This window comes from Oncorhynchus mykiss, chromosome 11 (genome assembly GCF_057628025.1).
Source record: "Oncorhynchus mykiss isolate SJ-2025 chromosome 11, ASM5762802v1, whole genome shotgun sequence".
Lineage (NCBI taxonomy): Eukaryota > Metazoa > Chordata > Actinopteri > Salmoniformes > Salmonidae > Oncorhynchus > Oncorhynchus mykiss.
The window spans coordinates 59212535-59227385 of record NC_143032.1 but is presented as its reverse complement, the minus strand read 5'-3'; the positions used below and the strand labels follow the sequence as shown (position 1 = coordinate 59227385).

Genomic DNA, 14851 nt, shown 5'->3' with positions numbered 1-14851 from the left:
GGATGCTGATCCACTTACATGGTGGAAGACCATGTTGCCATGTTAGCAAGGCGCTACCTGGCTGTGACTGGGACCTCTGTCCCCAGCGAGAGGGTTTTGTCCACAGCGGCTGACATTGTCGCAGCAAGCCGATCTGTGCTCACTGCAGATAATGTGGATGAACTAATCTTCTTAAAGAAAAACTTCAAAATCGGATAAAAAAAAATGTTTTTCAAGTAACCAGTGTCAAGTGGTCCCATTTTGTTGATATGCTGCTGGACTATGCACTCTTGTTGAAGTTCTGTTTTAAAATACTATTTTATGTCATGTTAAGGCAGCCACCGCTGCTTATTGTTGTCCCTTTGTTTCCATATGCTCCTGGGAATTCCAGCTACCCATGTTTACTTTTATAATAAATGGAAAAGAAACTAGCTATGTGGCACTGTCAGTCTTGTGCCTGATTTAGCTAGTTCCCTCCATCCAACAATGATTTGATAAGATTAGCTAGTTCGATATAACATTAGTTTGTTTTGCTGGTAGCCTAATTGGCCCACCTCATTTGGGGTAGCTATCGTTAGCTGTGCCATCGATCTATCAATCAAATGTATTTCTAAAGCCCTCAAACAGCAAGCAATGCAGATGTTGAAGCGTCCCTCTGATCAGATCGATTTATCTAACGTTAGATAGCCAGTCTCGGTACCCAGCACACGTTAAAGCAAATACTACGTGGTCAAAGTTATTGTAATGTTACTGAGGGTAAAATAAGTGTAAAAAGTAACATTTATCTGCGGCAGTTGTTTTAACCTTTTCATTTAACTAGGCAAGTCGGACGACGCTGGGCCAATTGTGCGCCGCCCTATGGGACTCCCAATTACGGCCGGTTGTGATACAGCCTGGATAGGCATGCACCCGGTCTAGGCTAACAGATTGATAGACCTAAATTAGCGCTATTTGACAAAAACTGAACTCACCTCTGACACCACCAGGCAAATAAACCAGCACAACAAACAGGAATATTGTCTGCATTTTGACTTTGAGACAACAAACTTATCTAGCTATAAGAAATTACAACTACGCACAGAACGCTTTCCCTTAAATGTTGACTCATATGTTATGATAAATCACCTTCCTTCCTTCTAGTGATGGGTCGTTCGCGAATGAGTCGGCTATGAGTGCCGGCTCACACATCAGAAGAGCTGAATATTAAATCATATAGGCCTAAATGCTCAAGCGCACACATTCGTTCTGACCGTCTGCTCAGACTAACAGCCTCACCTGTTGTTCCTGTCAATCAGACATGCAGTGTCAACCAATGAACCAAAGATGTGAGGGAGGGCGGAGCCAACTCACTCACAGTCACACACTTAGCAGCCGAGGAAGGACAGCTGTGAAAACAGCTGGAAAATGAGTCGGAAGCACAGTAGAATTTGGATGCATTTTAATAATGTAGACCATGTTAGAGCATAGTGTAGAATTTGCCAAAACAAAATCTCATATAAAGTCGGTTCTATACACAACCTACACCGGCTTATGCGAACTGTGCACCCAACTGTGAAGCTAGCTGTAGAGGAGCTTCGAGAAACTAGCGGGCCTGCTAGTGATAGTGGTGGAGCCAGCACCTCCACACGTGGAGATGTGTCCACTCTGTCAAGTAGGCCTACTCCGCGACCCACAGCAACGTTGTCTTCTGTGGACCAGTTTATGCCAAAGCCTGTGTGTAATAAAATTAACATTTTCAAATGGACCCATTAACATGTTGGGGGTAGGGGGCAGTATTTTCACTTTGGATGAATTGCGTGCCCATAGTGAACTGCATCCTACTCTGTCCTAGATTTCTAATATATGCATATTATTATTACTATTGGATAGAAAACACTCTGAAGTTTCTAAAACTGTTTGAATGATGTCTGAGTATAACAGAACTCATAGGGCAGGCAATCTTCCAAACAAGAAGTGAAATTCTGAATGTGGGTCAAATTTGGCACCATCGCCCCTTCCCTTCCAAACAAGATATGGATCTGGTAGCACTTCCTAAGCCTTCCACTAGATGTCCTCATTCAGTAGAACGTGAAATGGAGCTGCTGGTGTGAACTTTGACCGAATGGGAGGGGAAATAGTCACGGTCTTGGCAGAATGCAATTTCCCTGTGGCGCATTTCTCTGTGAGTGTCACCGTCGTTCCATTTGGCTGCAGATGAAAACGTATGATCCGGTTGGAACGTTATTGGATATATATGAAAATAATATCCTGAAGATTGATTCTCTACTTAGTTTGACCAGTTTATTCGACCTGGAATATATATTTTTGAAGTTTTCGTCCGAGTTGTCTTGGACCAGCGTCAGCTTTTGGGCACGTGAGCTGAAAGTGCTAGCAAATGCAGCTAATTGGACACTAGTATTGGACATTATGGAACAAAACAACGATTTATTGTGGAACTAGGACTCCTTGCACTGCATTCTGATGAAAGATCATCGAAGGTAAGGGAATATTTATGATGTAATTTCGTATTTTTGTTGACTCCAACATGGCGGAGAAATATATTTACGTCTGAGCGCTGTCTCAGATTATTGCATGGTAGGCTTTTTTCGTAACGTTTAAAAAAAATCTGACACAGCGGTTGCATTAAGAACCAGTGTATCTTTAATTATATGTAGAACATGTATCTTTAGTCAAAGTTTATGAGTATTTCTGTTATCTGGCGTAGCTTTCTTTAATTCCTCAGGATATTTTGGAGGCATTTCTGAACATGGCGTCAATGTAAACTGAGATTTGTGGATATAAATATGCATATTATCGAACAAAACATAAATGTATTGTGTAACATGTCATATGAGTGTCATCTGATGAAGATTTTCAAAAGGTTAGTGATTCATTTTATCTCTAATCCTGCTTTTGTGACTATCTTTGGCTGGGAAAAATGGCTGTGTTTTTTTTTATTTGGTGGTGGTCTAAAATAAATATATGTTGTGTTTTCGCTGTAAAACATTTTAAAAATCGGACATGATGGGTAGATGAACAAGATGTTTATCTTTCATTTGCTGTATTGGACTTGTTAATGTGTGAAAGTTAAATATTTCTAAAGAATATTTTTGAATTCCCTGCACCAACCTTTTCAGCTGAATGGGGGGGGGGGGGAGTTGCCCTAGGGGATCGCCTTGCCATAACAGGTTTTAATGTCTTGCCCACACAATCAACCTGATTGTAAGAGATGCTCTGAAGGTGATGAAGCCCAATGTGGACAAAGTGAAAACAGCTGTGGAATACTTCCACAGGAGCACAGTAGGTCTACACAATGCCAGATGGGGATGCCTGAGCTGAGGCCTAAACAACACTGCACTACAAGGTGGAATTCAACATGTTATATGTTCAAGCTGTTTCTTGAGTCAAAGGATGCCGTCATCTCTACCCTGGCCATTGTCAATGCACCTGTTGATGCTCTGACCCAAGAGCAATGGGAGGTAGTGGAGGAGGTATGCAGAGTTCTGGAACCATTTGAGCAGGTCACTGTGGAGATAAGTGGAGAGATGTACAGTAAGCAGTTATTACTACATCATTATTCAACCCAGTATTATATACAGTGGGGCAAAAAAGTATTTAGTGAGCCACCAATTGTGCAAGTTCTCCCACTTAAAAAGATGAGAGAGGCCTGTAATTTTCATCATAGGTAAATATGATTTTGTCTGTCATAGTTGAAGTGTACCTATGATGAAAATTACAGGCCTCTCTCATCTTTTTAAGTTGGAGAACTTGCACAATTGGTGGCTGACTAAATACTTTTTTGCCCCACTGTACATGTATATGAGCAGCAGATGAGAATGTAGTATCAGTAGACAAAACATGAACCTGAACTAATAAGCTACTGTTCTCTCTTTTCAGCTATGTGTCAGCCTCAAAAATGATACTCCTGTGTAAGGGTCTGCAGCGAATCACAGCCAGCCGCCAGAGAAGCAAATGTAACCACAGGACATGTGACAGAGTTGATGGACACCCTATGTTCATCAAAGTTCCACAGAATGGAATATAATCACGTGCTATCAGAAACTGCTGCACTTAACCCCAGGTTTAAGAAGTTAGCCTTCAGTGATGCCAGAGCGATTGATGAGGCTCTTCAAAGAATAACCTCAGCAGCAGGGAGGGACAGCCCCAGCAGTCAGCTGGATCAGCACCAGGGCAACAGGAAGAATAGGGATCAGATGGAGCAGAAGCATCAGCAGTAGGGTCACAAACGTCTGCTGTTTGGATGCTGTTGAAGGAATCCCTCAGCAGATGCCATAATGGAGGTCCGATCCTATTTGGAGGAGCCCCTCCAAAGATCTGCAGATCCACTGAGCTGGTGGAAGAACAAGGCCTCTGTCTACCCATGGCTTACTAAAGTCATGACAGGGAGACTCTACATAGTGGCCACATTCGTTCCCTCTGAGAGGGTCTTCTCGAAAACAGGACAAATAATTACTGAGAGAAGAAACAGCATCAGCCCCTAAAGTGAGACAGCTTGCATGTCTGAATGCAAATCTCTCATAAAAAGCAAAATATGGTCAGCATTACTGTGTGCTGCCGGTCATAACATGGCAATAAAGAAGAGATAGGAAAGAGGGACAGTTTAATGTTTTAAGTGGGATGCTGCAATTTTGCACATTGTTATTTATTTTTTATTTATGATGCAATATTCTATTATTATGTTGTCCAGATTGTATTATTTTTGAAATATTACATTTACAGTTGAAGTTGGAAGTTTACATACACTTAGGTTGGAGTCATTAAAACTTGTTTTTCAACCACTCCACACATTTCTTGTTAACAAACTATAGTTTTGGCAAGTTGGTTAGGACATCTACTTTATGCATGACACGAGTACATTTTCCAACAATTGTTTACAGACAGATTATTTCACTTATAATTCACTGTATCACAATTCCAGTGGGTCAGAAGTTTACATACACTAAGTTGACTGCCTTTAAACAGCTTGGAAAATCCCAGAAAATTATGTCATGGCTTTAGAAGCTTCTGATAGGCTAATAATAATTTGAGTCAATTGGAGGTGTACCTGTGGATGTATTTCAAGGCTTACCTTCAAACTCAGTGCCTCTTTGCTTGACATCATGGGAAATTCAAAAGAAATCAGCCAAGACCTCAGAAAAATAGAGATGTAGAGATGACGGGGGAGTTGGCCTAGGGGATCGCCCTAGGGGATCGCCTTGCCATAACAGGTTTTAATGTCTTGCCCACACAATCAACCTGATTGTAAGAGATGCTCTGAAGGTGATGAAGCCCAATGTGGACAAAGTGAAAACAGCTGTGGAATACTTCCACAGGAGCACAGTAGGTCTACACAATGCCAGATGGGGATGCCTGAGCCGAGGCCTAAACAACACTGCACTACAAAGTGGAATTCAACATGGATGGAAAATAATTGTAGACCTCCACAAGTCTTGTTCATCCTTGGGAGCAATTTCCAAATGCCTAAAGGTACCACGTTCATCTGTACAAACAATAGTACGCAAGTATAAACACCATGGGACCACGCAGCCGTCATACCGCTCAGGAAAGAGACGCGTTCTGTCTCCTAGAGGTGAACGTGCTTTGGTGCGAAAAGTGCAAATCAATCCCAGAACAACAACAAAGGACCTTGGGAAGATGCTGGAGGAAACGGGTACAAAAGTATTAATATCCACAGTAAAATGAGTCCTATATCGACATAACCTGAAAGGCCGCTCAGCAAGGAAGAATCCACTGCTCTAAAACCGCCATGAAAAAGCCAGACTACGGTTTGCAATTGCGCATGGGGACAAAGATCATACTTTTTGGAGAAATGTCCTCTGGTCTGATGAAACAAAAATATAACTGTTTAGCCATAATGGCCATCGTTGTGTTTGGAGGAAAAAGGGGGAGGCTTGCCAGCCGAAGAACACTATCCCAACCGTGAAGCACCGGGGTGGCATCATCATGTTGTGGGGGTGCTTTGCTGCAGGAGGGACTGGTGCACTTCACAAAATAGATGTCAGGAGGAATTGGCCAAAATTCACCCAACTTATTGTGGGGAGCTTGTGGAAGGCTACCCAAAACATTTGCACTTTGTTTATATACATTCAAAAAGTTATACTTTAAATGCACGTGTAATAGCATCCTTCTTTTTACATTTATTTCAATTTGTGGGATGCTGCAGCTTTGATATGGTGCAAAATCTTTTTGAATGGTTAGATTTATATGCACTTTGTTTATATACCTTACAAAGGTATACTTTAAATGCAAATGTTTAATAGCATTCTTTTTCATAACAAACCAACGCATTTTTAAATACATTGTGGTAAAGGTAGAATATGATTTAATTTAATAATTTCATTAGAATTGTTTTAACACCAATCATAGTCAAACTATCGCAAACTGTTTGACTTGAAAAAATACAAAACATATATTTTTTTAAAGGGCCGTTTGGGAGCCAAAAGAGCCGGCTCTTTTTTGGTGAGCTAAGCTGAATGAGCCAGCTCACTAAAAAGAGCTGGAATGCCCATCACTACTTCCTTCACTGTTCATAGATGACAAAACCAGGGGTTTATTCATTAGTAGGATTCCGTTGAAAAACGTTTAGTAACAGAAACGTTTACTCTAGGAACCAAACGGAAGCCAAGCAAGCGAAACGGGGAAGGACCTACCATTTATTTGTCCACGAGAAACTCTCCGTTGCAAAACGTTTTGCAACAGGCCAGGCTAAGCAGGGTTGATCCTGGATGGGAGACCAGATGCTGCTGGAAGTGGTGTTGGAGGGCCAGTAGGAGGCACCCATTCCTCTGGTCTAAAAAAAAAATCCCAATTCCCCAGGGCAGTAATTGGGGAAATTGCCCTGTGTAGGGTGCTGTCTTTCAGATGGGATGTTAAATGGATGTCCTGACTCTCTGTGGTCACTTAAGATCCCATGGCACTTATTGTAGGGGTGTTAACCCTGGTGTTCTGGCTGAATTCCTAACCTGGCCCTCATACCGTCACCTAATAATCCCCAGTTTACAATTGGCTCATTCATCCCCTGTAACTATTCCTCAGGTCGTTTCTGTAAATGAGAATATTTTCTCAGTCAATTTACCTGGTTAAATAAATATAATCACTCAATCTTTTCTTGGCCAATTACAATATATGAAGGAATCCAGCAGAGGTCAGTACAGGCCTTCTGATGGTGTAATGAACCTTGATATTGATCATCCAGCTTGGCCTCAGAGCCATACGAAACATACTATACATATTTCTGAGCACCTACAAGACGTATGATGTACTAAAGGTCTAGTTATACTGAACAAAAATATAAACGCATGTAAAGTGTTGGTCCTATGTTTCATGAGCTGAAATAAACAATCCAAAGAAATGTTCCATATGCACAAAAAGCTTATTTCTCTCAAATGTTGCGAACAAATTAGTTTACATACCTGTTAGGCAGCATTTCTCCTTTGCCAAGGTAATTGACAGGTGTGGTGCATCAAGAAGCTGATTAAACAGCTGATTAATCAGCATAATCAGCTCCCGAAAGGCACTGCATCTTAGTGCTAGAGGCATCACAACAGACACCCTGGCTCGATTCCAGGCTCTATCACAACCGGCTGTGATTGTGAGTGCCACAATTGGCCCAGAGTCGTCTGGGCTTTGCCGGTGTAGGCCGTCATTATACATAAAAATTTGTTCTTAACTGACTTGCCTAGTTAAATAAAGGTTAAATGTAAATTAAAAGTTCCACCTTGTGCTGGGGACAATAAAAGGCTACTCAAATTGTGCAGTTTTGTCACAAAACACTATGCCACAGATTCCTCAAGTTTTGAGGGAGCGTGTAATTGGCATGCTGACTGCAGGAATGTCCACCAGAGCTGTTGCCAGGTAATTGAATGTTAATTTCTCTACCAACATTGTTTCAGTGAATTTGGCAGTATGTCCAACCGGCCTCACAACCGCAGACCACGTGTAACCATGCCAGCCCAGGACCTCCAGATCCGGCTTCTTCACCTGTGGGATCGTCTGGGACCAGCCATCCGGACAGCTGACAAAACCGAGGAGAAATTCTGTCTGTAATAAAGCCTTTTGTGGGGAAAAACTCATTCTGAATGGCCTGGCTCCCCCGTGGGTGAGGCTGGCTCTCAAGTGGGTGGGCCTATGCCCTCCCAGGCTGCGCCCATGCCCTTTCATGTGAAATCCATAAATTGGGGCCTAATTAATTTATCTCAATTGACTGATTTCCTCATTTGAACTGTAACTGTAAAATAGTGGAAATTGTTGCATGTTGTTTTTATATTTTTGTTCAGTATACATTTGACAGAAACAAGTAGTATACCGTGACATTCTAGCAATCCAAAGATTACGTGTTTGAGTCACAATGGGGACGACGACTATAGTGTTTTAGCTAAACATTCCTCTAACCTAGTTCTAACCTTAACCCACCTAACCTGCTACGAACATTCTCCTAACCTTTGTCGTTTTAGTTCTCCTAACCTTTTATGTCCTAACTATTGTCGTTAGTTCTAGCCTGGTCTCATAAACTAGACGTAACATAGTAAACATCAATCCGGGACACTCAAAATAGTATGATACGTTTACGTTTGGTATAGTTACATATTACAGGTGATTACTTAAGGCAAAAACGAAAGTAGGATGGGTGGGTAGACATATAACAGGAACATCTAGCAACCTAAAGGTGGGAGTTTGAATCTCTTCACAGAAATCTTCAGCATTTTAGCTAATTAGCAACTTTTCAGCTACTTACTAATTTTTAGCTACATTGCATGTTAGCAAACCCTTCCCTTAGCCCTAATCTTAACCTTTTTAGCTAACCTGAACCCTTCCTCTAACCTTAACCCTTAAACCTAACTCCTACACTTCACCCTAACCCCTAGCCTAGCTAATATTAGCCACCTAGTTAAAGTTAGCCACCTAGCTAGAATTCATAACATATCATACATTTAGCAAAATCGTAATGTAGTACATTTGCAAATTCGTAACATATTGTACGTTTTTCAAATGTATAACATATAATACAAGTTGTAATCCATAATATATCATATGAAATGGGTGATGGAAATCCAAATGAATACATACCATACACGTAACATATCATACTAAATGGATTATACAGAATAAAACTAAATGTTCTGAGACCAGGTTGTTAGTTCTCCTAACCACCAATGTAAATGTTCCCTGGAATTCTCCTAGCTTGTTCTGAAGCAACAAACAACCTGGTTTCAGAGAAAGATGTATAGTACTATATGTCCTCCAAGAGGGATGCAAAGTAACTCATCCAATTTGTATGCTTTTGTACGACAGGGTAAAACGTAGGAAACTATACGTCCTATATTTAATTTGATATTGTATGTATGACCGCTATTCCATTCATAATGTAGCCTAATGTAAAGTTATATATCATAGGCTACTAAATGCCGGGAATAGACTTGCATACCAAATCCGATGAATTATATGTATGTTTTATAAATGGTTTATATTTCCACAGACGCCTACATTTTGGGGGGGGCATTTCATATTTAAAAATAGGCACATTAATACAATTGGATTAACAGAATGCTTCATTTGAGTCCTTCTCCACAGCTGTGAAAAACACACTGCATCACTGTTGCACTTTTAATTCAACATCAACTGGATTAATATTACCTTTGTGATACATTTCCCATCAGAATAGGCCTGTTAGTTGCAAGAACCTGTCACAATCTGTATACAAGAAAGGCCAGTTTGGAGCTAATGTCTAACGAAAGCTGTTTACAGACCAAACTTTTGTTGGTTCAAATCCCATGAGGAACATTTTGTTATCCTTCAAGGTGGTTTGGTTTAAGAAATCCATTGTTTTTAATAAGTAAAGGACTTTTTTCTTATATTGAATGAGGTATCCATGCCTGGCTACAGTGTTGTGAACGATCTTACTGTGAACACATTCTTATGCAAATGCTGAGGGATTCACTGGAGTCTGACTACTTCCATGGAGCTGTTTGCAATGTGTTTTGTCAATTTGTGTGATAGAAAGCTCTAGATCCTCCCAGGTACAGCCAAATAAATGTATTTCAGTAAGTGCAAAATCAAATAAATTGCAATTTGTTGGAGCACATAACCTGAGATTTTGGGGGACATGATAATCATCCAAATGTTAATGAGAGGTATTTGACATCTCAGCTGGAAATGGGAGACCTGTGGATTGTTGTAATGAATGTGTCTTAATTACGGTGTTTGACATTTAGAAATTCAGATGATCACTCTCATTCTTCAGTTCTATTTGCATTGCCTTCTTTAAGGTCAAATGGGTATGAATAATACATTAAGCAGGGGGTTCTTCAGCTCACAGCCAGCTCAGTGCCAGCTGAGTCTTGTCAAACTCATTGAACGTTGGGGATACAGTCAATTAATATCACGTTGGGAAAGCAGGGTAAAAGCACATACACTGGAACCTTCCAGACACTTCCAACCTCCTGTTGTATCTATCGATAGGAGCACCAAGATAATGACAAAGGAAAAAGGAGCCGTGATTGGATAAGGTTCAAGTTTTAATGAGTGCATAGAGACAGTGCAAAAATAAAATACAATGGTCAACTCAGTTAGTCCATGTAGCCATTTTGTTAGCTATTTAGCAGTCTTATTGCTTGGGGATAGAAGCTGTTCAGGAGCCTGTTGGTGCCAGACTTGATGCACCGGTACCTCTTGCCGTGTGGAAGCAGAGAGAACAGTATATTGCTTGGGTGGCTGGAGTCCAACGATTTTCGGGCCTTCTTTTCACACTGCCTTATATAGAGTCCTGGGTGGCAGGGAGCCCAGCCCCAGTGATCTACTGGGCTGTCCGCATCACCCTCTGTAGTGCCATACGATTGAGGGCGGTGCTGTTGCCTTACCAAGCAGTGACATAGCCAGTCAAGTTGCTCTCAATGGTGCAGCTGTAGAACTTTTCGAGGATTTGAAGGCCAGTGCCAAACCTTTTCAACCTCCTGAGGGCGAAGAGATGCTGTCGCGTCTTCTTCACGACTGTGAGCATGTGTGTGGACTATTTTAAGTCCTTAGTGATTTGGACACTGAGGAACTTAAAGCTGTGGTCCCGCTCGCTCCACTGCAGCCCTGTCGATGTGGATGGGGGATAAATACAGAAAGTTTACAATACAGGCTGTTCTAAAGTCAGTTTTACTGTATATGTAAACCCTTTGTATAATGTATTACTTTAGTTGACGATATGGTAGCCTCTGTTTGTTCTGGCTGTAGACAATAACACAATTTAAATTTGAGACTACACTAATTGTGTGTTTTGCAGCTCTGTCTCAGACTCCCAGGCTGTCCATGTAGAATGGCACTGGTTACTTACTCAACCTGACTTCTGTTATTATGGCTCATACTTGCTAGCTAGACCTGACTCGTTGTAGCCTATAGGCCACTCCTAGGATTTGATGTCCTTTTGACAGCATGCTACCAGCATATAACAACAGGATGTTACATTGTCTCCTGCATGCCAAACCAAATAGATTTTTCTCTATAATCACATAGTATGATATATCTCTAAGAATGAACCACTGATATTCTAACCTGAGAGGAATCATATTAACTCCTCTGTCTAATTGGGGACTTATTTGTGTCTCTACGGTGGAGATGTGTCTATGCAATGTCTCCACATCATGCATTTGAAATATCAAAGGGTTAACCTGGAATTCATTTGTGATCAAAGGAGGGCCCAAAAAATAACCTTGGCAAGAGACTGCAAGAATTTAATGAGCAAAATTAACATGTATTAAAGCTGACATTGTGCTTACATGGCAGATGTCTAGTAGAGCAACCAAATACTACACTTATTATTGCATAAACAATTCAGACTCCACAATGTTGTGCAAATAAAACTTAAAATACAAATATCAAGAAAAGAAAATGTCGTATCCTATATGTGCAGTATGAGGAAACAAATAGGAGAGGATTTGTTCATATATGAATTGTACACATTGCAGCTACATATGAAACACCAAAACAACTAACACTATTGCCTCATCACAAATTGTGAAGCTGTATTCCTGTGATAATTTTGAAACAATTATGCAATGGTGGATATTGACTGAAATTCATTGACAGTTATTAGATGGCTTGAAGCCAGCCTGGAATAGCCAGTGTGCTACATTTTAAGTTATTCACCTGGAGTCTCTCAGTTTCATAATTTGATACTGTCTAAGGAGAATGCAACATTACAATAGATCTGTAGCCTTGAGGAGGCAGTTTCACTGGCTGTGTTTTACAACTCATTACCTGTAATTTCAGTGACGGATAGGGGAAGCAGCTTGAGGGCAAGCAGACATGGCACCAGAGACCACGGCCTCTGCCTGGGATGAGGTAAGAAAGAGAGGCAAACAAGCAGAGACTTATTATAGCTAATGATTGGTTAAAACATTGCTGGGAGACTGACAGCTCAGTATCTCACCGCAGGGCAAAAAAGGCACAGTCTGTCGCTTGTGGTTCAGACCATAAAGAACCCAGTCTGAGAGAGAGACGCCCTTGTCTGAGGGCATTGTACTGCGTGTTGAGGAAATGGTTCAAGTTATGGCTTATGGAAAATACTAATGAATGACAGCTATTGGTATTGGCTGCATACATAAAACATTTGAATAAAACTCATTTTGACTCTGCTCCATCCTAATTAGGCTAATGTGTATGTTCACAGCATCTCTATAAGAGCTGATAAGGATACTGAGCATGGTAAGCAGATGAGAGAGTATGCATGTGGTTAACCATTGTTACTGTCAGACTCAGAAGGGGCTACACTGGGCCCTGGGGAACCCACAGAGCTGTGGGTTTGGAAGGCAGGTCAGTCTCCTACCATCTGGATGTTGCAGGAATACAACGCATCAACTAATTGCTTACGTCCATTTGTTTTTTTGAATTACCGAACTGCCAATTATATGGATGGGCATTTCAATGACAATCTACAGTCACAGCAGCTCTGCTTTCGCCCTTCTTTATAAGAAGTGTGGGTAAGGTCTAAAACATAGTCACAAGGTGAAGGAACTTCATGTGCCAGTCCTCCAGCTAGAGGCTAATTGGTCCATCCTTGGCACTGCTCCCCATGTCCAAAGCCACCAAAAACTGTAACCTACCGTGTGTATTTTTTACTAATTGAATTGCCTAATGAGGTCCCAGGGGCTACATCCCAATACCTCAGAGTTAATTAAAGCCTCAGCACTGTGCCAAATGGTGAATAAAGATGCAGTAAAACAGGGAGAGAGCGAAACGGGTTTGGTGTGCTGGGGACGAGTCTGACCTGCTTTTTTGTCGTTGTTATGGGACTCTACATTCCAGGAAGGAACAGATGCCTATTTATTTTTGTTGGCTTCAAATGTTGTTACCTTGGCACGGCTTTTCATTTTCCGGTGTGGTTAGCCTAAATTCACCCAATTAAAGATTAACTAGTGATTCTTCTCCCACTATCGTCATGATATTCATTATAAACAACTAAATTGACAAAAATACAAGATGAATGACCACTTCCAATATTTATCTTGAAGAATGTCAGAACTTAACAGCTGATGGAGTACTAAAACTCCCAGCAAATAGTCTTCTTCCAAGTTAGTATCTGTACTTACAGGTTTGAACCTGTAGGAAATATGTTAATTGCTTATATTGCATATATGTCGTCAAAATTATGTTATTGATTCATATATATTCAAATGAATGTGCGTGATCAGGCAGTGATGGAAGAAAAGAGAACCAGGCATTTCTAAAAAACAATCTCAAAGGTTTATTTAACATGTCAAAAGAAAGTCACACTCTTGGGAATTTAAAAGGGGCATTTGCAAGGACTGAAATTATTGTCCAGAACTATAAATCAAACTCAATACTAACATTAATAATGTTTTGGCTAAAAGGAGAGGGTGTTTTTTGTTCCTTTTCTTAAATTTTCTTTTATACAAGTAGTTTATTGGATAAATGCATCAAAAAAAGAAACCTGTTCTGCAGTAAACTTTACAAAAAATACATTTTGTTTCATTGGAGAGGAGTAGAAAAGGATGGGATCAAATATTGACCAATAATATTTATTCCTTTTCATCATTTAAAAAAAAGTTCTAATATCTATTTTTTGAAAAGTCAAAGCAATATACAGCACAATAAAAGAGAAAAAAAGAATTGCTTTTGTAGATTTAGTCAGACGATTTGGTTACCAAGGAGAGGGGCTGTGACTGGAAGAGGGCATGATGGGAATGTAGGGCTGCTTGATGGAAAGGAGAGGGCGGTGAGAGCATTGAGTGGTGCAGGGAGCTGAAGGGGATTGGCCGAGGGAGAATGGGTGTGGAGTGGCTGCCTGAAGTACCAATAGGGATGGAGATGCTTGGGTGGGAAGAGGAGGAGGATGAAGATGAAGATGACGAAGATGAAGCAGATCCAGAGGGTTTGCCAGTTAGAAAATGGTGGTGCAGGCGTCCTTCTGGTTTGGTGGTGAGGGACAAGGGCTGGGCCTGCTCTGAGTGTGTGGCGGCGGGAGCGGCCGGGGAGGCCAGAGCTGCAGAGGGTGTGGCTGGAGAATCCAGCATGCTGCCGTGAGACGAGGCAGGGCTGTCACACATTTTCTCTGAGGGCAGGTATTGTACACACTGCTTCTTGTTACTGATTGAGAAGTCTGGAGAAACAAAAGGAGGGGGCTTTGTCAATATTGCTGTTAAATAAGCCTATAATCTGTTACAAGTCCTTCAACAGTGCCAGTTCCCTTGCATACATGATAGTTGGCCAAAAATACAAAACATTCACAGACAATGTACAGAACATGGAAAACCAAAAGGTCTGGGACAAAAAAAATAACTTCTAATTAATGTAAAAAAAAGAAGAGAAAATAAAGAACACTACCGCAATGGGTGAAATGCACAACTAAATGGCATAGGTTTTTAGAAAT

General features: G+C 40.9%; 1 protein-coding gene and 2 long non-coding RNA genes across 11 annotated transcripts in view; 2 read left to right on the top strand and 1 right to left on the bottom strand.

The window, feature by feature from the left end:
- Window positions 1-2119: 2119 nt before the first annotated feature.
- Window positions 2120-10055, top strand: LOC149979645 (uncharacterized). Its single transcript, XR_016484610.1, has 2 exons — window positions 2120-2456; window positions 7872-10055. It is a non-coding gene; the product is annotated as an uncharacterized LOC149979645 (long non-coding RNA).
- On the top strand, window positions 3374-7335 carry LOC149979646 (uncharacterized). The gene is made up of 2 exons (XR_016484609.1): window positions 3374-3510; window positions 3856-7335. It is a non-coding gene; the product is annotated as an uncharacterized LOC149979646 (long non-coding RNA).
- Window positions 10056-13681: 3626 nt separating the features above from the next.
- Window positions 13682-14851, bottom strand: part of LOC110536043 (transcription factor 7-like 1-A) — a 46686-nt gene continuing 45516 nt past the window's right edge. For all 9 annotated transcript variants that reach the window (XM_021621554.3, XM_021621553.3, XM_090190658.1 and 6 more), the window contains one exon: window positions 13682-14581. In XM_021621554.3, the coding sequence (XP_021477229.1) occupies window positions 14106-14581 (476 nt within the window). In that variant the 3' untranslated portion in view covers window positions 13682-14105. The remainder of the gene's footprint in view (window positions 14582-14851) is intronic.